We start from the raw sequence: 26,518 nt of genomic DNA on the forward strand, positions 1-26,518 counted from the left end.
AGCCTTTTACTTCCACTGAGATCTTGCCTTCTGTCTCCTCTGTGGTGCTGCCTGACACTGAGTAATTTGTTTTGACAGCATGGTGCAGTGGATTTGTATTTTGGGGGCAGCTCAGGTCAGCCGGGTACAGAGCAGGGACAAAGGCTGAGAAGTTCCTGCAGGCCTAGCAGCAGCCCAGAGGCTTGTTCTTAATTTAGACTTCCAGGACAGAAGCTCAGCGCACTGACATTTAACCTCCCCTGCCACCATGGGCAGGAAGTGCTTAAGGAGCTTCCAACAGCAGCAAGGGGTTTGAATTCAGCTTCTATATCCTCTGTCTGAGCCACTAGGGACACCAAGCCAGGAGAACAGAGGTTTCTGGGGACTGTTAATGCGCCGGGATTCTCCTTCTCTCACTCACCACTTGACTGTAGGTGAGGATAGCAAGTTAAGCCTTCTTGCAATACTTTCAGAGGATGCTGCACTTATAGAGGGTGATTTGGATAGGTTTTATAACAGGATCTGTACAGTGCGATGGATCTTCAAATGTTTCACCAAAAACCTCCATCCTAAATGGTTTTACAGCTGTTATATCTTTTGCCTTGATTTTCTGAGCTTGGAGAATGTATTCCGGAAGCAATTCAAAAAGGTGATGGAAGTAATTACAAGAAGCTTTTAACATTTACCATTGAAGGATGAAGCTTTTTACCTAAATCTGTCCATAAATGAAGATCTGAACTTCCTGTTCTCTCTTTCACAAGTTAGCAGTAAAAAAGAGGTGGTGGAAAATAACTAAAATTTTAAAATACATCTCCACAATAACAGCAAGATTGTTTTTAGAGAGGTTTTACTTTATTTACAGTTCAGCTACTAATTTAGCTACTTAGTTGAAAAATGGCAAAGTATCTGAATTGACATACAAACTGCATATGTGATGAGAAGGGGATTCACAGTTTATACAATGAACCAAGATTCATTTTCTCAGCAGTATGTTCTCCTCCACTATGAAGAATTCATTACACAGATGCAAAATGGTAAGACTATTTTTTCGTGCCTTTTGTCTAAAAAAACAAACAATATCCCAGTCAGAAAAATGGTACATATTACATATGCTATTTAATCGCTCTACTAAATGAAGGTAAGATGAAGGTATTCTGTGTTACCAGAATTCCTTGAAAGAATCTTCATTTTGACATCCAAGAAATCACCTCAAGGACCCCAAGGCCTCAACATCCTTGGGCTTACACCCTCACCAGCTTACCACCGTGTAGTGATGTACAAGCATAGAGAACAGTCAGCGGCTAGAGAAGCTGCCCCACAGGACCTGTGGCTTTTGGTGAGAATTTCTGACATGGAGAGCCCATGCTCTCTGTGGCCCAACCAAGTCACTCTCAGCAACCTTCCCACTATAAGTGAGGTTTCCACAAATGCCTCACATAGGCAAGGCAGAATGGTCAAGGCAACAGAATTAAAAACACACTGAGGTCTTGCAGAACAGGTTTACAGCCTGCTGCCTACAGATGAAATCTGAGGTTTCACTCCATTGCATTTGCTCCATCAAACAAATGGTAGACAGCAATCAAAGGAATTTTAACTCCCATACTATCAGCTGTACCCTGATTGGTTTATGCTCAGCTTCACCGAGATTTTGCCCACTGAGCACCTATGTCATGTACAATACATTTGTGTTCTGGGACACATTATAAAATCCTGATACAATCAAGGAAGAGCAATTGATTCAAATAGAACAATACCTCTCCACTAGTAAAAACTGGTACACCTAAACAGGTTTTGGTGCTGATCTAACTTTGCCAATCAAGTTTCACTCCTGCTGGACTACTGTCAACTTCAGTGGAAATAGTTCTACAAATCTTTTTTTTTTTTCCTACCCAATACACATAACGTATAATGTTATCTTTTTCAAATGATTTGCTCTCTAAGCATTTTGAGACAAATATTTATTTTTCACATTAAGATGTTTTTGTCTTTCAGGCCATCAACTTCTGTCATTTAATAAAATAAGGTCCATGTCTATTTACCTACTTCAAAAAAGTGATTCTCATGAGTATCTGCTAGGTTAAGGCCTGTAAAGTACTTAGATCAAATTATAGTACGTGCAACATATATGCATTTATTTTTATAAGAGTTCTGCATTTTAACTTAAGAATGAGTTGAAAGTGTAATTTCAGTATTACATTGCTAGATAATGATGTGACAGAGGCATTATATCCTGCTCACTGCAAAATGTTGTGTTTCTATTCAAAGCCATTTTCCAATAATCTCTCTACCAGAGACAAAAGACAGATCTCAGTCCTTGCTACATAATACGTTTTCAAGTACCCTAACATGTTCTATTACTTTGCTCTTCTCCCATATGCGCAGAGCAATTCAGCTGCCTAAATACAGCATCATTGGTTTAGATGTTAAAGCATAAAAGGAAACTGTGTATGTGACATGGCAAAACTGAACAGGCATTAGGAAAGTTGAAGGGATGGCCAGGAAGAAGAAAAACTGAATCAGAAAATCACATTAAGTTTAAGTTGGAAGGGACCTTTAAAGGTCATCTATTCCAACTCCCCTGCAATGAACAGGGACATCCACAGCCAGATCAGGTTGCTCAGAGCCTGGTCCAGCCTGTCTTTTAATGTCTCCAAGGACAGGGAATCCACCACATCTCTGGGCAATCTGTTCCAGTGCCTCACCACGCTTACTGCAAAAAACTTCTTCCTTATATCAAATCTAAATCTTCCCTCCTCTAGTTTGAAATTATTTCCCCTTGTCCTACCACCACAGGCCCTGATAAAGAACCCACCCCCTTCTTTCCTGGAGCTCCCCTTTAGATACTTAAAGGCTGCTATCTGGTCTCCTCAGAGCCTTCTCTTCTCCAGGCTGAACAGCCCCAGGTTGTTCTCACAGGCGAAGAGTTCCATTCCATGGATCATTTTTGCAGCCCTCCTTTGGACATGCTCCAACAAGTCTATATCTCTCCTGTAGTGAGTACTCCACACTCAGACACAGTATTCCAGGGTGAGGCCTCACCAGCGCAGAGTAGAGGGGTAGGATCATCTCCCTGGACCTGCTGCCCATGCCTCTTTGTGTGCAGCGCAGGATATGGTTGGTTGTCTGGGCTGCAAGGGCACATTGCTGGCTTATGTCCAGCTTGCCATCCACCAGTATCCCAAGTCCTTTTCAGCAGGGCTGCACTCAATCCTTTCATCCCCTGGTTTGTACTGTTAGTGTGGGCTGCCATGACCCAGGTGCAAGACCTTGCACTTGGTTTTGTTAAAACTCACAAGGTGCTCCTTGGCCTACTGCTTGAGCTTGGCTAGGTCTCTCTGGGCAGCATTCCATCCCTCAGGTGTGCTGACCACACCCCACAGCTTGGTGTCATGAACAAACTTGCTGAGGGTGCACTCAATCCCCCTGTTGATGTCATTGATGAAGACAATAAAGAGTGTTGGTCCTAGTACAGACCCCCGAGGGACACCACTCATCATTAATCTCCATCTGGACACTAAGCCATTGACCACTTCTGTCTGGGTATGATCTTGCAACCAGTTCCTCATTCACTGAACAGTCTACTGGCCTATTTCCCTGTCAAGTGCTAAAGATATTGCTGCTGACCACCACACAGCAGTTGATAAAGAAAAATACCCTTACTTATTCTGTAAGTAAACATCACAGTAACAGTGGAAATGTGGGAGGAGTGTGAGGGGAAGCAGGTCTAGAGTGCTTCTTAACCACTCCTAGAGTATGAGCTACATTAAACATGAAAGAAATTATTTCAAATATTCTGCCAAAAGAAAGTCTTTCCTACTAACATATAACTGGAAGAAAATTTCAACTTCAGAAAATTTAAGAAAACCTCAAGATTCCATCCACAAGACTGATTGAAAATGTTAAATCTCCTTCCTAGATTCCTCAAAACTGTATTGAGTTTGGGTTTTTTAGCCTTGGTCTTTTTTCACACACTCAAAATTGGAAGGGTGAAATAAAAAGACTGTCATGATAATAATTGTCATGATGTGCCCCTCTGCACATTCAATCTGTAAGATGGACCACTCACTTCCAATGTGTAGTAATCAAACTCCTGGAATCTGTCAAGCACTTCTAAACAGGTCTTAAAACAAGATGAATTTATCCTGTTGTCAATTAGCTTGGAGGCATCTGCACTTTGCTTGGAAAAAAAGTGCAGGGCTTTTCCAATCAAAAAGACTTTGTTAGAAGTACAACAAAAGCACACCAATAAAACAAGCACTTTTACTGCTCAATCTGTATTTTAGCTAAGGACCAGATGCAGCGATAAATGAAGTTACCTTTAAATGGATATAATCAAATGGACAAATCAGGCCACAAAAAAGCTTTATTGAGAAAGATGCTTGAAAGAAAGTGAAAAAAAAAAATCCCTTTCAGCCCCTAATGGCATATTATCTTGTGGCTAAGTGGAAGCAGAGGAAAAATATGATTTGACAAGCATCTTATTTTGTCATAACTAAGTGAAAACATCAAGAAAGAAAGATGACAATTGACCAGAACTTAATGGCCTCCTGCTGCTCCACAGACCTGGTTTTTCAGGGAATCTTCCAAGTTTGTCTGAGGGATCTGCTGTAGTCTACTGCCAATGGTGCTAGATTCTGCTCAGATACGCAGTCTAAAACAAATTTACACATAGCCTTCCACAATGTGGAGACATTTCATAAGAATCCAGATAGCTTCCTGGTAGTCTTTGCCACAAAGCAGCACCACAAAACAAAAAATGACCAGAGAACAGGATTAGAAAAACTCACCACCATAAACCTCAACCAGCTGTGAACACCATTTGCAAACAAACCTGTGTCAAACCAAACAGTCTTACCAACAGCTGCAAACCAGATGTGACCATGAGGCTTACAACAAAGGCTGACTCAGATACTGCAGTATTCTAAGGCACTGACAGCTTCCTTCATGCCTGTTTCTTCATTTATTAAACTGACATAACCAACTCCACTGACACAGTGCTATGATGAAACATTGTGGCTCTCTCTTCCTCGCCTGTCCTCCCCAGTCTCCTCTTGGCCACAACTGCGATGCTACCCCTCCTGACTTCAGGAACATGTAGCCCATCTTCCTGAATGGTAGCATCCACCAAAAGGCAGTGAGAACATTTGTGCCTTTCTGATATTCTATCCAGAAATACATGCAAGAAGTTCTTAAACCATCTAAATTATGATAAAAATGCTAAGTGTTCAGTGCCAATGTTAGGAGGCGTGGGAATTTTCTTTTTTATAACTTTAAAAAAAACCTATTCCGAAACATTTCAAATGTCATGGTGGGAAAAAAAATCTGAAATGTCAAAATTTGGCAGCTTTTACCTGTGGGTGGTAACAGAAAACAATCTGAGGTGAGATTTATATAAAGTAAGTGGGTCATTGCAGCACAAGGGCTATTCAGGAACAGGAGAATGCAGTGTTCTAGTGCAGCCATGAGCACATGCAGACGACCGTTAGGATGAGGAAAAGAAGTGGAAGAAAAGGGGATCAAGAAGTCCCCTCTTGAAAGTTAGCACAGAGGAAGAGAAGAGATATTAAAACCCAATGTTTGCTAGATTAAGGCAATTCAAATTTTCCCTTACTCATAAATTTTACTAAGAAGTCCTTCACTGGAGTATTTGTGTATATGGCTTAATTTAGAAGACATCCCATGCTCTTTGTCATCTGCTTCCCTCTTATCTTTGGTCAACTCAATCTCCTCTGTTCCAAAGCTTTTCCTCCTGTGCTTTTTGCTGTTCATGCTGATCCTTCACATCAGTTTGTCTACAGCTCTCCAGTCCTTCCCTGGAAAAGCAGTCTAAGGCTTGCAGCACTAAGGACAAAATGTCAGTATTAGGCCACCTGAAGAAGAAGGCAGGGCAGCACACAGCTGCTCCTAGAAGGCACAAGAAAAGAGTGTCCTGCTGTTGAAGTACAATGGAGAAAATTCTCTTTCTGAAAGGGTTTTCTCTTCCCACCCCTAGAAAAAGTAGCTGGCAGCAGCATGCCAGCTCCTCTCTCAGAGACTGCAGAATCCCAAGGCCTTGACTCACCAGGCAGGCAGGTAGCTGCCCAGGGCACCAGGCTATCGACAGCAGTAAAGGAGCCTTTTTTTTTTTTTTTTTTTTAAACCTCTGCTGAGCCCTGGCCTTGCTGTCACATAGCAGAAAATCAGGTTCTCTCAAACACTGCCGGATCACCTACTTTGTGGAATATTCAAGATAGAAGTTACCTGTGCTTCTGTTCAACGCTGCACATTGACTTCTCCTTTTAAGGTTGCAGGAAGTTTAATCCTGGATTAGACTGGATTGCGTGCACCAAAACATCAAACAGGTGATCACCATGGCATTTGTTTTGCATACTTTGTAATTCAGTTACCTCACATACTTCTCAGAAGTACAAGACCTAACAAAGAATTTGCTTGGATGAGAAAGAATAGTGAATCATGCTAGTCCTGCAGAATATGTACTGTCAACACCTAAGACTATCTTTTGTTTTCAGAGTTTGTTATGCATTGTTTTATGCATCTCAAAACCTGATCCAGTAAATAAGACACAAGATGTATGTAGTTCCTGCTTGGCATAAATAGCAGCAAAGCTATAGTGTGCAGTTGCTCACCTGGCTCATATAAGAAACCTGCAGTTTTCAGAAAGAGACGGGAAAAAGAGGAAGGACAAAACCAAACAGAATTGAGGAGGGAGAAAGCTAACACATTAACAGACCCCATCAAAACCACATTCTCCCTAACAGCAGTACTGTTAAGAGCAACCAAACTGCGAGAACACTTTTGACATTTGCCCACGTAAGGCAACATATAATTTTGTAAGTTACTCAGGATAGAATAAATATTATTTTGCTTTGGATCCAGACAGAAGTGCAGTAAAATACTGTATTCCATAACAGTCTGATGGCAAAGCCTGGCACAGTGAATAATCGTTTTATGTACATGTGTGAGCACTGGGACCAAAGGGGCAAAGACCTGTGTAACTGGTTGCTTCCAAGGAATAAAAGGCTGCAAGACAAGGCAAGCACAAGGTGCTGCAGATAGGAAGAATATCCTGCCAAACACACAAGGATGACTGATAAGATAAAACAAGATAAGCAGTACTGAGAACAGATGAGACGCACCCTCATTTCTAAATGGGACGTGTAGTATAAAACTATGTGGCATAAGCAATATGTATATTGCAAAATATAATACATGTATATTCATTTACAAAAACGTGTGCCTACAGCATGGCACTCCACAAAGGTTTAATGGGTATAGGAAATGACCTAAAGGACAGATGTCAAAAGTTTTGCAGAGAAAATATAACTTGTTGCTTCCCTGCTAAGCCCTCTACAGAGATCGGTCCTTCATTCAAAATTAATACAGCCCAAACACAATGAAACTAAGTCACGATGTACATTATAGCAGTTTCCAAAACTTACCATTGCAAACCTGTGCTTTATCTTGCATTTAAGTGGAGTCTCACACCAATTGCAATAATATCACACATAAGAAAGACATGGAGCTGTTGGAGGGCCTCCAGAGGAGGGCCACAAAGATGACTGAAGGCCTGGAGCACCTCTCCCACAAAGGCTGAGAGAGCTGGGCTTGTTCAGTCTGGAGAAGAGAAGGCTCTGTGGAAAACTCACTGCAGCCTTCCAGAACTTGAAGGGAGCTTACAAACAGGAGGGAGACTGATTTTTCACATGAGCAGACAGTGAAAAGAGGGAATGGTTTTAAACTGAAAAGGGTTGAGATTTAGGTTAGATGTTAAGAAACAAGTATAAACAAGAGTCAGACCGACTTTTTACAAAATCTGATAATGACAGAACAAAGGGGAATGGCTTTAAACCATTAAGAAGGAAGATTGAGATTATACGTTCGTAGGAAATTCTTTACTCAGAGAGTGGTGAGGCACTGACACAGGCTGCCCAGAGAAGCTGTGGGTGCCCCATCCTTGGAGGTGTTCAAGGCCAGTTTGGATGGAGCCCTAGGCAGCCTGAGCTGGTGCCTGATTTAGAGGGTGGCAGTCCTGCCCACAGCAGTGGGGCTGAAACTGAATGATCTTTGAGGCCCCTTCCAACCCAAGACATTCTATGAAACAATATGAAATCCAAAGTTGATGTCTTCTCAGAGCTGACTGGGCTACCAAATGAGACAGCAACTGTATCATACAATGCCATCTGATTTCTCGTCTCTGAACAGGCAGAGGAAAAGTGTTTCTGGCTAGGCGAAAAGCTCCTGTCTTAATTGCAACCTTCCACCAAAATGCAAATATACACTTCCTTAAAGCGTACTTTCTTTGGCAAGAACACAGCTTCTATGAGATATAATATTTATTACAGGAGTATCTAAGCTGAAAAAAATAGCTATATGCAAAGTCTAATGAAAAGGAGATATAATCTCTCCCCTGCAGATGCCTATATATTTATAATTTCCAATTACTCCCAAGATCGAAAGTGCTATAGTAGAAAATAATCATAGACAGAGAACTATCGTTACACTTGGAGAAAAAAAGGCCTCACACATGGAATAGAACAAAAAGTTAACCAAACTAGTGGCTTCATTTTAGTAGAACTGAACATACTACGTCCATGTCAAATACTCTTCTATTAAATTTCAAATTTAATACTGTTCATGGATCTACAGAATTCACCTTAGTGATAAAAAATAAGAATAAGCTATGCAAACAGGAAGCATTGCTAGCTCAAAAGCTAATATGGGCTTGATCCTATAGCTCAAGGTTAACATTCGCACAGCCTTTAAGACAGACATTGCAGTAAGAAGGTATCTAAAAGCCTTGTCATGGACAGGAGGGAAGTCATGGCACTGCATACCTGAGCAGCCACTGCAGGCTGTGCCCAGCGCAATGCTTCATGCAAGTCTGAGGCACTCTGTAGTGAGGTGCTGCTTCTGCCACTGCTCTTTGGAGGCTGCCTAAAGGTAACACTGCAACTCATACAGCCTGAAAGTGCTGAGTGCAAGATGGAAAAGCATACAGGTTAAAAGCCTGCAGAGACCTCTTTGTTAAAGGGTGCAAGATCTATGTGTCTCTGTTGCATCAACACACAAACACATGCACTGGGAAGTGTACAGGCAGTTTATCAACTAGATCTGCCCTATAGGTATCAAACAGCCTTCCTCTGTTAAACATCTTGCTTCTAAAGAAGTGCCTTATAACCTCCTTTCTCTTCATAACCACTACAAAATCATCAAGTGCATTTTGAGACTCCTGATCTCTAGAAGAACCTTCCTGAACCCAAGTTCAGTGTGCCTCCTTGCACTACGTAGCATGGCACTTCTTTGTGGGCACACAGGAACCTCTGGGAGCAAAGATATGATGTTATTTGCTCGTATTTGTTTCCATCTCAACACACGTGGTGAGCAACAGGAAAGGCAGCAGGAAAGCACGGAGCACTCTGCAGGCAGTGACATAGCCCCTGTCCAATCTTTTGCATTACCAGCTGCAGAAGTAAGGAGAGAGCAGCAACTCATCACAGACCGCTTGAGCACAAAGGAGCTGCTTCTTTTCTACCTGTCCCTGGTATCACAGGCAGACAAGGTGATCACAGGACAAGTGAGAAGTGACTGTGAAAGACAGAGGTGAACAGGCAACAACAGCCAAAGGGTAGACACAGAGCATAAGCACAACCAAGACATATTAAGCCAACTCAAACAAACAGAACTTGTCTAAAGGCTTCACCCAGCTGCATTGAAGACGCACCCAAGGCTGGCTCTAGCCTTACACAAAGTCAGTAGAGATGTAAAACAACCATGATTATACCCTGTAATGGTAGTACTAAAGCCAAGCTCAGACCAGACACTCTTCATGCTACCATCCAGGTTAAAGAGGTACACATGCAAGGTGGCAGGTTCAGCATCAGCAAAGGACAGGTAGGAACAGCAGCCCTACCCAGCTGTCTCTGATCTCTCTAGGGTGCTAGAAGAGTGGAGAACTCAGCTCTGCCTGGTACAGTACTCAGCAGTCCTTCCCTTCCTAGGGCCAGCGGATTACTCTGCCCATCTAATACTCAGGTTAGAGTCATCTGCTATTAATGTGAGTAAATCAGTCACTGAATTCTCAGAGAAGAGCGAGCCTGCTTTAAAAGTATCAGTGCTTCCAAGTTTTAAATTTAAAGTTGTATATTCCTTCATATCTACCTGTTAGGCATGTTCTCTTAAAACTTATGATAAAAACTAAGAAATAGAAATGTTTTGTGGAAGTCAGCACGAAAAGACACTACGTAAATTTCAGGTTGAAAATGCAATTAACCAATCTTATCCTGCTTTCTTGAAACATATGGATTTGAAGGCTGGACTATTAGATGAACAAAGAATTGGTTGGATGGTTGTAGGTAGAGGGTTGTTCTCAGCAGTTCTGTGTCCAGGTGGAGGCCAGTCAGAGGATGGTGAGGCACTGGCACATGCTGCCCAGAGAAGCTGTGGGTGCCCCATCCCTGGAGATGCTCAAGGCCATGCTGGATGGGGCCCTGGGCAGCCTGATCTGGTGGGTGGCAGCTCTGCCCATAGCAGGGGTTTTGGAGCTTGAGGAGCATGATCTTTAAGGTCCCCTCCAACATAAGCCATTCTATGATTCTTATCCTGCTTCAACTGGCCTTAATTCAGTGTAAATAAAGATGGTCCAACTCAAGCAGGCTTGACAAATATCACATTTATTCCCTGGGTTCAAACAAACAAGGACAAAATTTAAAAGTACGTGTTTGAGGCTTACCCGCAATTTGTTGTTAAAAAATAAAAACAAATATTTTTATTCTGAAGATATAAAAACAAACAAATGAAAAAAACCTTCTGTACTGTGACTTCTGACTTGCTTCCAATATCCATTAGTCAGGTACATCAAAGTCGCTATTGCCAGAGAAACTGGGTTCATTTTCCCATGCTGACAAAGAAACCAGAAGAGCACTAATATCTGTAGGGCTTTTATAAGCTTACTCAACCTCAGCCTTTATCACTTCCACCAGCTTTATTTGATCCGAATTTGCAGGATGTAAAATCCTCACTGACAACTGTAGGCAATGCATGACCTCGGCAATTTCTCTGCAGCATAGACTGCAGTGGCAAAGGTTCAATAGGCCAAGGTTTTCTGATTGCCCTTAGAAAATACATTCAAGACTTAAAAGAAAAAAAAGGCCTATGACTACCCAGAAAATTACAGGGAAACAAAACCACAGTCATCCTATGACTTTTGCTTCAGAAGAAATAAATACTGACACTGCATATAGATGGTGTATGTTCTCTGACAGTCTTAAAATGTATCTTTTTCCCATTTACTACTGAGATGTATTATTATTATTATGTGCTATGGGAACACCTGTTAGAGCTACGTATTATTAAAAGCAGAATAACAGAGAAATCTTCTAGATGAAGCAAGACAGACTAATACCAAATGTTCTTTAGGAAAGCATCCCCTATCAGCAGAGATAACACTTCTAGCAGGATACAAGCAATCCCATTTTGCAGTTCTGTCTACCTTCTGTTACTCTGCTCTTGTAACTTAAAGGTGCTGCTAGATCTTACCGATGTACAAAAGATGCAGTGGCAGTCCTGAAGAGTGGTCATCTTATCCAGGGAATATTCACAGAGACATAGCTTGCAAGTGAGCAGGGGCTCCAGAGCTAAGTCTCCAGCTTCTGACTTGTCAGCTGTCATGGTGTCAGGGCTAGGCTTCCCTGCAGAGCCCATTTTCTCATCAGTTGTTCTCTCTGCCTGAAAAGAGAAATCAATAGCTGAAGCATCCCACAGGCCACGTAGTTACTTCTCATTGATCAGAGAACTTACAGCTTATGAAAGCCCCTGCACACCTAAATGTACTACTGTCACCTTTGTGCTAGTCTCATGCTTCAAGACATTCAAAATTCACCAAGAAAGTGCCTGAGAGCCCAGATCCCCAGAAGACCCAAACTGGGCTGCATTCTCAGATAAGATTCACCTTGCTGGCGTGAAACATATCATTCAGAGCACTTATCATCAAATTCAAACACAAATCACACAGATTAGACATTACTTATGTTGGACGCAGCAGTATTTTTGTATCCAACTCACTACCATCCAACTCTTCCACTTACTCTGCAGGGCTCCTAGGCATCTAAATGAGGTTTGTGAGTCTTAAACTAAGAGAACTTTCACAAAGAGATGCTCAGAATAACCACGTCCCCAGAGCTTGGGGAAGGAATTTCTATCCTTAGAGAGGCACCAATGGAATGGTGCTCCTCACAGAAATACCACGCTTATATACAATGGAACTTGTTTCATTAGCGTGGTACTTCTGCGAGGAGTGCTTACTGCCATCTCCAAAAAACATGGCCTGAATTCCAGAGGCTTGCCTCTGAATATACTTAGCTGATTGCAAGAAGACCTTAACGCTCATTTCTGACTAGCAGAGGCCTGGTGGCCAGCTGCACAGAGCCACTTGCACCAGCACAAAGTGAAAATGCAGCATCACCAAATCTAAGAGGTCACTTTACAAGTGGAGGCTACGTGAACATGAAAACAACAGAGGACCAAGACTCATCCACGTCCCTGTCAGCTCTGACATCTCACCAGGCAGAGAGGACACTTGAGCCCTGTGGTCCACTTGTGCTTCCCTCCCCTGCAGCCCCATGTGTCCCCGTGGCAGGGCTGTCAGGTCACATTTGGCAGCACATCACTGCTGCTGTGCTGCTGCACCCCGAGTGGTCACACCAGCTGCAGCCAGTCCATGTGTACGCAATGCAGTGTCTGCCAAATTTTTACCCAGAAGGAGAAGCAATGGTGCTCATGGAGCTAGAAGGGGCAACACACGTGAAACCTTGCCCCACAGCTTCTATCCCACAATATGACACACGTTTGAGACCCATCCCCGTGCCTGCCCCAAGAGGCTCATGTCCAGTGTTCCTATGGGTCCGCAGGAAGACCGGTTCCCTTCAAAAGCTATGAAACCACAACAGATCTGGGTGGAGCACACTTTTTCACTCCGCAGTTTCCTAGTCCAGCCTGGCAGAGAAGCCATCAGATATGTCCCTTGGGATGTCTTTCTTGTAAGCAGCCAGTCTGAGAGACACAAGCCAAGTCATAGCCAAGATTCTGGCAACCAAGTTTCTGCCTGCTAATCCAAAGCAAATCCTTCTTTTAGTGTCTTGCTATTGCTGTTCAAGATACGTGCTGCACCTGCATTATTTTTGGCTCAGTCTCCACCTGCTACCATTCAGTTCCCCAACTTGCTCCATACGGCCACAGAGCTGGAACTCCAGCACGGCCAGAAGCCTTGGAATGATGCCTCCCTCTGAGTCAGAAACTGCAACGCTCTTCTGTAATTACTGCAACAGGAGGAAAAAAAGAAGCAGTGAGTCACTGGAAATGCTATGGCAGATCAAGAACTACCTGTTATTTAGAACTATGTGTTAGACGTTATCTCAGTGTTTGGGAGAACTGTAACACATTTACTCAGCTGCATCCATAAAGGTAAGCTACTCGCCTCCACATGCAGAGCACCCTGCGGAAATCTCCAGTAAATGGCAGAAAGCAAATCTGGAGGACCAGAGCATCCAGCCCCTGGCACAGCCCTGGCTCACCTCACCACAGCCTCATTAACCCCAGCGCAGTTCAGCAAATGAAGCAGCCAGAACTGGAGCTGTGGGCACATTAGTGCAGCCTGCCTACAGGGCATCTAGGGAAGGCACCACAACCACCACCAGCTGCTCTCCCTTCATGCCGGCCTATCCATAAGCACTTCTCCAGGTCAGGCTGGCACAGGCAAAGCTACCCTGTTAGTACCTGAAAACATGTCCAGCAAAGTGAGAGCACATGCACAACCTGCTCCTCTTCCCTGAGCAACCTAACTAATCAGTTTGCTTCTGCCCATCAGAATTGCTACTTTTGCTACTGCTGCCACAAAAAGCATACAGAGAGAAAGGTCACAAAGAAGGACAGCCCATACAGTGGCAAATGGGCTCTGAAGAGAAACCAGGCCTGGGGAGGAAGTTCATTCCCACGATCAGAATAGTTGGTGGAAATGATGGAGAGAAAAAAATCACTTGTCTTCCTCTGGTTCTCACCCTCTACTGCTCCTTTTCCAACACTTCAGGATGGATCCTCTCCCAAGCTCTCAAACCACCTCCTCAGCTTTAGCACCACTGTCAGATCTGACTTTTCCATCTACGGTGGAGAAGCTCTGAAATTCCAGCTCAGTTCCTCCAAATTTTTATGGCTTTTACTTTGCTAGGCCCAGTTCCATAGACTGTCATTAGTTTATTATACATCCATTAGCATTCCTTATAGTGGATTAAAATTCCTACTGTAATTACAAGTTGCAAAGAATTTAGGTTGAAAACAAAACATCTTGGATGTATGCGTCCTGGAGAGGAAGAGGGAGTCAGCTGGGGACAAAGTTGAAAAAAAGCATTCCATATTTGGTTATATTAATAAAAATATATTATATTAGTATTATGTTATATTGATAAAAATGACCAGAAATAAAACTAAGTGGAAAGTCTCTGAAAAAAATAAAATGGACCTTCATATAGATACAATATATTTCTAAGTATTAAGGTCTTCTCTTTCATGTTCACACGTGCAAATAACTCACTTAAGACAGAATCCCAAATAAAGCAACAAATATAACACTGAAACCCAAATACAGCACATAATTTCTCACAAAAAACAACTCCACTGAACAACAACAGCAAAGGCTGCATGAGATCTTATGGAGCAAGGAAGAACACATCTCAGGGATGCACTAAAACACAGGAACATACTAGACTAAATTCTGCACCAGCACAAGTCAATCAAACCGACTCGAATTGGCCAAACTGGCCCCAGTGAGGATAAACACTCCTCAACTGTCAGGAACAAAAGTCCAAATTTTTAATTGCATCTGTTAGCCATGCACACACGCACATAGACCAAGCTCCTTTTATATTACATGGAATTCCCAGAAAATGGGACATATTCCCACAAATTGTATGCTGTCTAGTTTATAACGAATAAGATGCTAGCAGTGCTGTTGCTATAGGATAAGCTATGACGAGAATGTCTGAATGAATGGGAGCAAACTGTATGGGATCGGTCCTAGGAGGGTGTAACACTCACAGTCACCAGGACCATAGGCCACTGAGCGTTCAGACCTGTCCTCCTTTCTGTTTTGTTCAACTGCTTGCAGGCACTTTTGCTTTGTCTTAAGGAAGTGACAAAGTTCAGCTGTCCTGTAGCACTGAAGTGTCTCATCACCTTCCACAAGAAAACATACAGGCATGCTCAAATGAGAAAGGCAAGAGCATAAGTTAAAAAAACAAACAAACAAAAAAAAAAAAAACAGAAATGCTAACACTAAAGCAGTGGAGGCTTTGAGGGAAATAAAAATCACAAAAACAAAAGCAGGAGGGTGTACTCTCATCTGCCTTCTCATTTGCCTTCAGCGCCTCCTGCCACCAAGGAACTAAAGTGCCTGGCTTTGAAAAGCACTTCCTAACAGCAAATACCTGCTGTATCAGCTTCCAGACAGGTAGGTGTAGCATGTCTAGTGTTAGCATCCTTGAGTGGAAACTGTTAACCGTGGAGAGCCTATGCAGGAAAAGGGGAAAGCATGAGAAGGAAGGAGATGCAGAGAAGAGCTGTTACAGCTCACCATAAAAATCCCTTCAAGCTGCTGTGTCACTTGTTGGGGGGAGGCAGAGAAGTCAAGGATGAAGAAGTGAAAGCAAGCCTGGGAAAAAGGGAGGACAGGGAGAAAGCGGTGTGTTAAGTTTCGGTTTTGTTTCTCACCATCCAAGTCTACTTTAATTGGCAATAAACTGATTTTCCCCGAGTACAGTCTGCAACCCCTCGGTTGAAAGTTTCCCTGTGAGCACGTCCTGTAAGGTAACATTCCTGGGACAGTCACACAAAAGCTCACATAAGTCTGCCCAGGTGCCTCAAACCAAGATTACCAGTCTGGAAAAACAAAAGTTACTCTGTGTAAGTGATAGTGCAAGCAAACCAGGCAGTCTCTTCAACTGCAACATTAGGACATTATCTGTGCGCCTGCAACCAAGTCACTATTTAGCTGAAAAAATGTGTCTGGGTGTGACTGTTGCCACTTAGAAACATCATACAAAATCATGAAAGGCTTCCACACTGGTGCTGGAGGAGAATGAACGGATTATATTCAGTGCCATAAATCATCCTTTCATTTTTCACATGCTGTATCCAATAACAATGGAGTTCTTAGAAAAGCTTCTTCAAGCCTTGCGTTTACAAACAATTCTGCTGAAGTTAGCAGAGCTCTATGCTTTTAGCTCAATGCTGAGTTTGAAGGAAGCCAAGGAAAGTACAAAAACGACCAAGCTGCTGCAGGAAATATTCACAGGACAAAAAGGGTCCTTTATGTGTTTCTCAGGCTGCTGTGTGCCCAAGCCCATTTGATGAGACAGCGTAAGAGCCCTGACACCCTATCTACTCCAAGATACGCCCCCAGGCTTGCCATAAGCCAGCTCCCAAGGGTGGACTTGCACGTACCTGGTGGGATCACAAAGAGCTTTGGGGTTAGGCTTAAGGTCAGGTGTGGGCCCAGCAGATAACAGCACTTCCCTATTTTACAAAAAAATCAGTATCAGAATGAAAGTACTAACAGCACCTGTGCAAAATTCCTATTTAGTATTCCAGGTAATTATCAAACTTTGTTAGAGAAACATTTGCAAGCGCTGCACTTTTCATGCCCTAGAGATTTTTGAAGTACTCCACCCATTACAAAATGTCTTCTATACCATTTAAAAATCTGTTTTGACATTGTTCAACTCAGCATTCAGTTGTTTCCTGTAACTAGGTTTCTGCCTTAAAGTTACTACCTAAAGAATGTAAGTGTGCAAAACCATCAGAAGGAAACAGGTCCTTGGGGAAAAAGAATAATCATGAAAGATTTCAAAAATATAACAGTGGTATTAAGATAATGGAGCCAGATCACAGAAGACATAAACTAGGCTGTGAAATTAGGATACATGAAGACAGATGTCAGAAACTATGTGTTTATAGGATCAACTTCAACAAAGTTCAATCATCTTGACCAGTTTCGGTTACGCGTCCTTAGTTGTCCCATCTCTCTCAAGACAGCGTCATTCAAAATTTGCATTTAAGGTAGTTTTTTTGAACTCAGTGATTCTGCACAAAGATTGGTCTGAATCAAGCATACTAACTGCTTCTGTGGTCTACTAGACTGGCCGCTAAACCACAGCGCAATCATCTCCTCTTTTGATATGCACTGCCTACACAGAGTTACCAATCTAGTCCACATAGTATTACTTATCAGGTACTAGCTCAGGAAGGCTATAAAACATGTGATTAAAGCTCCACTTCAAGAAAGCCGTCATCTTCAAGGAGGACACTTCATCATACGCTTAAGTGTTTTTACTTAAAAAAGTCTGAGTATTTGCCTTATTAAAATGTGATATTAACAAGTCAAACAAGTGTTTAAATTTTCTGAAATTGTGCCATCAAAAATAAAGCAACCAGATCCATGAATATAAGGTCTAATTTAAAATACATTTTTCATATATTTGGATTTTCTGTAATACTTCTGTGCCTTAATACAAGTCAAGCAAGCCAATGACTTGATTACATGCATGTACAAGCAAAACCCATTTTGGATACCATAATACACTACCAAGCTGAAGTACTAGAGACAATAAAAGCATTTATCTTTGAGCAGAGCCTAAGAGAAGTCACATGTTTAATATTTCAGACACTGTAAAATATTTATTTTAAAATAAGCTTCTTTAAAGAACAAGCAGCCTAAGTAAATTTGCTGTATGTTACATGAGAACACACTGAAGGCAACTTCTCTCACTTGTTTTTGTTGGAAAGTCAGGGAAAAAAACAAGCCCTTGAGCTACTGTTCAAGAAGCATTGGCTGTATAGGGTATTATCATACCAAGCTAGCAACCAGAACATGAATATATAAAATATTTTGTAAAGGATATACTGAGTGGGTAGCCTCTTCCACACACACACATTTACACACACAAAAGTAAGGGAGAGAATGCACTAACTCAGAATATCAGCCTGCTTCCTGTGAAGTATTTTTATACTAACATTTTAGGATACCTGAAGCACTTACCGAACAGCTTCCCAAATCCCACACAAATCCAATAGTTTCAAATTATTCTAGTAAATCAAAACATCATTAGAGCACGTGTAAATCATTGCACTCCACAGCCCTTTGAAGGCACAGTTGTTCGGTAACATTATCTCTACTGTTATACTGTACTGTAATACTGTAATACTTTCTGATCACTTACAAAGACTGAAAAGAAATAATGCAGAATTCTGATCATCTTCTCTCTTCATTACAGTCAGCAACCATGCAACAGCAAAACTCATTGACGCCGTGCAGACAAAAGTAAGCCTTTCCAAGTGACAAACTGAGCTTGCTCTGCCTGAGCAGTGTGATGGTTCAGGATGCCCACAGCAAGCCACGGCAATATATCTGGTCCTGCAGCTGGTTAGTAGCAGGACTCTCCTTAAATTTCATGCTCACCCTAGACATTGTGAAGCTATAGGAAGTCGAACGGCACAAACTGCAGTGGAACAGGCAAACCACAGCTAGACAACAGCACTTGCAAATTTGGCATCAAACATTTCCACATATTTCCAAAACACATCAGAACAACAAAATCGTGCCAACTGGAATTTCAAGTATTAGCTACCAACACAAGATTAGACTCCAAAGCTTATCTAAATGACACTCCCTGTTCCTAATGATACAATGTAATGTCTGCCAATGCTAAGCCACAAGAAATTTCCATTCTAACTAGTGTGGTGTACTTTAGTTTGAATTTCCTGTTGACAAGAGGTAATACACCACTACTAAAAAAATCCCCACCCTTCACAACATTAATGTCAAAATCAAACAATAGGTCTTCCTTTTTGACCACATGAGGGTTTTTGGTAACCACAACATAGTAAGTTAAAATGAATTGAACCCTTGGGATGTCAAGTGGGTTGATAACTTGGCTAGTTGTTTGGCTCAGCCAAAACAGGAATAGGAAGTCAAATGCAGCAATTTGCCTTTGACACGGGGAAAAAAAAAAAAAAAAAAAAAAGAGTTTACTTTTAACTTGATAACAAAACCTTGGGATACATTAATTCCTTGAACTGAAATGTTTACAGTTCAGATAGGATGTTTTCAGAAGGTATTTGCGACATTGGCCTATACTAAGGTCAAGGATTTTCAGAAGGTATTTGTAAATTTGTGTTGTTAAAGCAGTGGAACTGTATTTGACAGAGGGGCCGACTACATCTGTTTGGTCATAGCAAATTCTCTTCTAAGAAGAAACTCAGTGAGCTGTTGGGCTCCTCTGGCTGGAGACTGCTCCTTCAGAGCAGCCAAGGCTGCGTGCAGGGAGTAGCGTCCCGACTGCAAAGCAGGCAATCCAAGGCAAGTAGGGACACGACCCACAGCCAGGCCTTGAAGGTGACAGCAAAACACTTCTGAGTGCCAAGGCAAGCATGCAGAATTTTCCAGTAGGCAAAAAACAACTGAGCTGAGAAAAACAATGAAAGAGATCTTCCACTGAGCTCTGTAGGAACGCTGCATACTAAAGAAATCAACTGAATGCCTATATTGAGAAAATAGCATCTATTTACTTATTTTTAGAAGAGATGATCTGAGTAATGGGTTTTTTTCAGAGCCTGCAATAAGATGATACCTTTAACATCTCAGTCATTTAATTCTGTGAGGTCAAGAAATCTGCAAACTTGAAAGATTATGGTCCTGCCATCTTGTTTACTGTGAGCATCAAAAAGCACTTTCACACAATTTTGGAGTTACATCAAAAGGAATCAAAGAACAAGTATGTTTTACAATTTTTGTGTGACTGCTCAGTGAGTAAAACTAAAAACAATGAAGGTTTAGTTTGCCCTCTATCTAATCTTTCAGTCAAATACACTGCCTATTATTATAAATAAAACATGCTGTTCAAGATAACTGAGATAAAAATGACAAAAGATTGAAAACTACCTTCAACCAAAGAATGTCTCGATGACTTAGAACACTGGGAAGGGTAACAGGCATCAAAGGCTAAGAGTCTAGTCTGAAGACTAGACCTTGGGGAAGTCATGATAGTTAATACAACACTTTACATTAAGAAAACTACATGAGAAAGTACTCACTGTGCTGTAGTTTCATAAGAAATAATATAGAGTCATTAAGAAGTAATAGAGGAGGTTTGGGAACCTGATATGAGAGCAACTTGTTTTGCAACTAACACTTGCATGTATTGAAGTGACTGACACGTCTTCTCACAACTGGTTATTAATATCATTGGAGTGTATTCTGAAATCTCTGCCAGGTCCTCAAAGATCCAACCCTACCAAAGACAGATGCAACAGGAGGTGAGGAAAGGACAGAGAGCAGTACAGGTCCCAGCTCCAGCCAGATCTGCAGAGGCAAGGAAGGGAAAGAAGCTCCTGCAGCAATCCCCGTCTGAGCTTACCTTTCCTAGTTCTCTCAATGTCCACATTTGCTCTTCCTCTTTTCCATCCCGCTTGTTGCATTCCCTCACTTAAATTCCAAATTTCAACTTTCATTACAGAAATAATTTCAAAGGAGAACAGAAAGCTGTAAACACAGATCTCAGCCTTAAGAGCCTTAGTATCTGACTGACTGGTCCCTACACTTTCCTATCCAGAAAGACAAAGCCCTCACAATGAAAATGCTTCCAATGGCTCCCGTCAGCCTGTTTATGTATGCATAGATAAGTGACTAGTGATAATTAAAAGCTGCCCTTCCAAAACCTCCCAAACGCTCAGAACAACGAACATCTAATAACACAGCACTGACGGATCTCATAGCCTTGCTATACTATAGCATGACAACCTTCAAAAAATCTTTCTAAGGATACCTTCCTGGTGGGTGGCCCCTTAATTATGATCATGGCCCTCAAAAAGGCCTTTTGTCATCTCTGTTAAATAATCAAGAAAAGGAGCTATGGGATAACATCTCAACTCCGTCTTTACTCCTCTCCCCACAGGTGCTTGTTTCTTTCATTTGTTGGCCCAATACACCAAAAAGAGGGAAGCTATGTCAACATGGGGGTTGAAATTGGTCAAACCATGTTGACTACTTAGTATTTGCAAAAAAACACATATTCTTAAAGTAGCATTAGCTAAATGTTACATATATACATACGGCTTTTACTCGACTCTAGGCAAAGGGCATGATTTTCTTTCCCACAAACCCTCCCTGGAGAGTGTGATGCAGACTCCTCACCATTGAACCCATCAGAGCAAATGTGAAGAGGTGTGAAGGGCTCAAGATTGCATTTTCTCCATTGTGCAAATCTTCACCAAGCAAGTTATTGCTGGCCTTCTGTATGTTATCTTAGCCCTGAACTGGGGAAACTCCATTGGGAAAGGTTCCAGGATCAGGGGTTAGCTGAGATTCTGCTGCTTGAGAAATTTCAAGTGAGTGCACTGGTAGGCAGCCCACAAGATCAGCTTTGTTTTCCCCACTGACTACATCTCTGTAACCTTTTTTTTTTTTTTTTTTTGGAGGGGAGGGGTGGGAAGGAAGTGCAGGGAATACCAGCTTGTTTTCCTTCATCTTCTTCCCACATCCACCCATCCAAATGCTTCCAAAATTAAGCAGAGCCAGAACACATGAACATTCACATATACAGTTCAAACATAACTAGTGTCAGCCTGCACATCACAGCTTCTAGTTAACCTTGGAATCTTCTTTGCATGTCAATGTTATTCTATATGCTAGCTGCCATAAAATGTGTTTTTCCTTCTACATACATGGGGCTTTACAGCATTCAATTTTGAGTGATCCCTAACTGTATGTTCATGAGCAAAGTATTCACCCCTAAGCCACACTGATATATATTACATAAAAATGCAAGTACAGGTAGCCATTAGGGACCTGTTTAAGCCCCTGAACATAGGGAGACAGCTCTTCCACTGCAATATTTTTTTCCTTTTTGCAATCAAACAGAGCACATAAAGGTTTTCAGATCTGCACATTTACTCATTGGCAGTCTGAGGATACAGTATTTTGTGTAAGCAAGCATGAATACCAAAGCTTCTGTTGGAAACCCAGACAGTGTCCATGCTTTGAATGACTCATGTCTTATGCTCTTCCGTCTCTCCTCATTATTACAGCAAAGTGAAAGGCAGAAAAGCTTGCAACAGACACAGACAAATAGCAACATTCTTAATTAAAGATGAGGAACATGAGCATGACAGTAAAATGGTATTTTTCCCTTCTAGTAAAAAGTAATTTTGTACTATTTGCCTCCTAATCAGCACCCCTTGTCTCTCCATCAGACAAAAAGCAAGTAGAACATCTCTCCATGACTGCTGCGTCTACAACAACCTCTAATGCAGAAGAAGAAACTCCATACAAGAGATGTGTTCTATCATGTATAAAACCACACACACAAGCTGGAATCTTTCACAGTAATATGCTGACTATGGTTTCCATGACCAGCATATCCAGATCAAAATCTAAATATACCTTATCAAGTCACAGTTCTGGAGTTCAGTCCCACTCTAACTCACTCAGCTGCCCTTATTTATGGCCTCTGAAGTCTGTCAGAAGAGTACAATGTTTCTCATTAAGTTTTATGCAAACATAATTTAAACACACTGTCTTTTGATTAAAGCATGTCTGAGACTATCTCACTTGAGGTGAGCTAAGCATTCTGTCAAGTCTGACTTCCATGGCCCCAGTTGCTGTGCCTAGCGCTAGTTTGGACAATAGAGATGTCGACCCACTCAGAAAGAAGAGGCACGAGGATGCTCACAGAATGGCCCAAACTCCAGTAAAGTCAAAACTGTACTTGCAGGCACCGAGGACATTCTAATAGGCACCAAGGACATTCAAAGAATCAGCCCACTTGACAGCATTTCTAACTGAAACACCATTTGACCCCTGTGCTCAAACAGTGGATTTTCCCTTGGAGACTGAGCAGATTTCCCCTAGAAATACAGTAAAAAAACCCACACAGACCTGGGGCAATCCATAGTCTTATTTCTTTATTAAAATAGAATAAAAGGAACCAGATATGGGGAACAAAAGTCATTGTGTGCAACTATCTACACATACTAAAATATCTAGGAAACAGCATCAACAAGATTTTTTTTTGTATAGCTACCTTTATTTGAAAGTGTGTTTACAGTGCAGTTAGCCAAGTCATGATCTCAGGTACTGAAATTTCCACTCAGCATTTCTGCTCCTCCCTGGAAGACTAGAAGTTGGAGAAGTCCAACTTAAGTAGGAAGTGTAATTTGAGATACTATCTTTTATTTTTTATTATTTTTATGTTTTAAGAACTGCTAGCAATGATCTACTTGTGAATGTAATGCTCTCTCCATTCCTACTGAGTTGACACCATTTGCAAGAGACACAGAAAGATTACTGAACAGTACTTTTTCACTGATCAGCACAATGTTATTTGGCACAAGCACCTCTGTAAATATTTGTTGAGGACTGGGCAAATTTGCTGTGTACGATGGCCCTCAGACCTGTACTTCTCTCTGTCAAGTTAGAAGGCCCATAGTTGAGCACCGGAGCTCAGCTGTGCTTCAGCAGAAATACAAAGTGATAGAGGCTGAGCTGACTAACACTGCTATCTTTTCCTTATGATCTTTTTGGTTTTGTTCCACGTTACCCTTCACAAACAAAAAGATGATTAATTTTGAGATGGAATGAATGTAAGGCTATTCCTGGCTGTTGGGTCATGAAGGGAATTTGTGAAGTGCATTACACAGGGCTGGGCTTTGGCACAGGGAAGCCAGAGGAAGAGAAGGGAACTGAAGTCACCTTTCAGCAAGCAAGCAGAGGAAAAGGACAGGTCCAGCCTCACAAATCTGAAGGCAGTGTATGCTTGGGTACGTGCAAGGAGGTCCAATGGACTCAGTTCACAGCGACACTGGCAGCTTGCCGTGGTATTTTGTTCACGTGTGCTTGTGATCCATGGGCCTAGAGCTGTAATTACAGCCTCAGATTTCACAATACTACCAGTCCGGGAGATATTTATGGGTCTGATACATGCAATCTATCCGCATTGCGTAGTTTCAGATATATTCAAGAAAACTCTCTCACTCACAAAGAGGCACAGCAAGTCTGTTGCCATTTTTTTAAACCACACGTCAAAGCAACACACATCACTGGGTCTCACTACCAGAAGTCGCTGAAAGGTCTGGACAGAGCAGGTTACAGGCACAAGACTCAGACTCATACAACAAATACTTTCAGCGGTATACCAATGAACTGGGAACCCAGTTAAATATTAGTGCTGCTTGTTTTTCTGTAAAGTCACTTGCTGCTTTCCATAGTTGCATTTCAAACTTAAGATGTTATTAAGGTCAAGTGCATGCTTTCTTCCTCCAGCAGAAAAGAAAGGTCAAATAACCACCTCCATGTAGTTTATTTGTTTTTAGAAAGCTTCTGAAGCTTTTAGAGAATACAGTGTAATCAAAAAACCTAGCTAGAGAGGAACATTTCCACATCATTGGCTATTTATACTGACTTATGATCCGCTCAAACACACTCACCAAAATATCACTATCTGCAGGAAAGATGAGTGACTGCCAGGAAGGAGCACACAAGATATAGTACAACACAGGGAACTGAAACTCTACCAAGTTGCCAAATGCCATTCCTACATGAAGTGTAGGGGAGTTTCCACGTTCTTCTACGAGCAAACAACACTGTTTTAAATATCCCCATTGCACAGTAAGGTGCATGGGAGAAAACAAGTCTGATTCTTGTCATACTGACTTGGCTCTGGAGTTGCTCCAGTTTATTCAGAAGGAATACCTCCCACTTTACCATAGTTTTAGACGCTCTGCAAACACATTCTTACTAATCCATAATGTAAAGCACTACTTTCAGTATCATGACTACAGTCATCCCCTTATCAATGCACTGTATTTTTTTCAAAGTAGCTCGCGTTCACCATGAGAAGGGCTTCCGCCACTTTCATGCTATGACAACAACTCGTACACCCACTCATTTTCAGGCACAGACAAGTCCCAAACGGCAGGAGAATCAGGCCGACTTATTTGTTTTGGAAAATATTTAAGGACAGGATTTTGAAACTTCTGTTTCCAGAAATATTGGTATTCAAAACGCGGTGCTTGTCCTTAACCAAGACCACTTGCCCTTGAGGCTGAGGGCAGCTAAACATATCACGTTACTGTGCCTGCTCACAGCCGGCTGTAAGGCTGCACAGGGGCATTTCAGTCACAGCTTCTCTATCTGCTAAAATGCATTTCTTAAAAGCATTCACTATTTACCAAGGGGACAGGAGTCAGCCTGCAATGTTTCCTTAACTATCGTCATCCTAAATATTTTACTACTTATACTGCTCTCTGAAGGAGGATATTTGATATTGCCATATACAGTTAGGAAGCAGAGTGCCTTCCTACTACAGAAAATAAAAAGCCTTATTATAAGTCAAAGTGAAACACTGTCATTACTGAAGAAGCTTTGTACTGAGAAAGCTCTACAAAAGAGAAAGCAGTGACATACCAGTAAATGCTATTTTCTGATCTTAGTGGAGGGAAAAAAAGAAAGAAAAACAAAATAATGCCTACTAGGAAACCAATGTACTGCATATTTGCTACATGCTTACCTAAAAAACTACATAATCCTAGACCCCAAGCAGATCAGAAGTGCACATTAACACTTAGAATATAGATCAGTATATTATTCCTTCATGACACCAGCTGCACAATACTGTGACATAAGAAATGGCTTCAAACCAGAAGGAAATCTAAATTTTAAATTCAGGCTCCCTCTAGCCCAAGCTGTTGTGTCTTCAGTAAGAAGTGAGTTCTTGTATTTAAGCTACAACAGATATATGACATAGCATGCCATCTTAGCAATTGCTTTCCACACAGCTGTATGTTCAAATACTGCAGCATTTTCAACCCCCTCATACAGATATTCCTTTAAAAGTTGCACTGACAGAAGTAATTTCACCCTTCTGGCAAGTACTTGATGTCTATTTAATTTTCTGTACCTTTAATCATCCAGACTCCAAGATTTCCTTTTTGCCTCAGTTCTAAGCACCACACGGTTAGATTTTAACCAAACCACAAGTAACATTTATTCTAGCCCCTTAATCATTCTTTTTCTTACTTTGTCTATTAACAAAGCCTTTTCTTTTTTCTTCCATTATAAGCAATCTTTGGCTTTCTGCTTTTTTAATTATTTTTTGCTTTTAAGGGAAAAACAGGAAGAAAGCTGTATTCCAACATACCTTGAAAGGACAATAGTATTCGGTCCCAGCTGTTTGACTTTTCAATAGCTTCACTCACACTCCAGCGCTCCCAAGAATCATGTCACAACCACTGCAGCTTGCAATCAGAAGCAGAGGCAGATTCCTCTCCCACACCCTTTCTCTTCTCCGTCTATCTGACAGCTGTGCACTTCGTAGGACTGCAGCAGGACTTGCCTCTCAGTTCTTCTGCCACTCTGATAAATAATCCCCTCCCTGCTATTAAGAGCATGCTGCCATTATATCTTAAAAGCACGTCACAGCTTGTATGCAGTAGCTGTGGG

At 41.7% G+C, this 26,518-nt stretch overlaps 1 protein-coding gene across 5 annotated transcripts in view; it reads right to left on the reverse strand.

Moving 5' to 3' along the window:
* The window catches only part of RNF144B (ring finger protein 144B), an 82,423-nt gene that overhangs the window by 21,821 nt on the left and 34,084 nt on the right, over positions 1-26,518 (reverse strand). For 3 of the 5 annotated variants that reach the window (XM_021388696.1, XM_021388694.1, XM_021388695.1), the window contains exon 2: positions 11,515-11,703. In XM_021388696.1, coding sequence (XP_021244371.1) covers positions 11,515-11,679 — 165 coding nt within the window. In that variant the 5' untranslated portion in view covers positions 11,680-11,703. Of the gene's footprint in view, positions 1-11,514; positions 11,704-16,467; positions 16,540-26,216; position 26,518 lie in introns of those variants that run through there. The other 2 variants (XM_021388693.1, XM_021388692.1) reach the window with 2 other exon arrangements.

The sequence above is a fragment of the Numida meleagris genome, chromosome 2 (genome assembly GCF_002078875.1).
Source record: "Numida meleagris isolate 19003 breed g44 Domestic line chromosome 2, NumMel1.0, whole genome shotgun sequence".
Lineage (NCBI taxonomy): Eukaryota > Metazoa > Chordata > Aves > Galliformes > Numididae > Numida > Numida meleagris.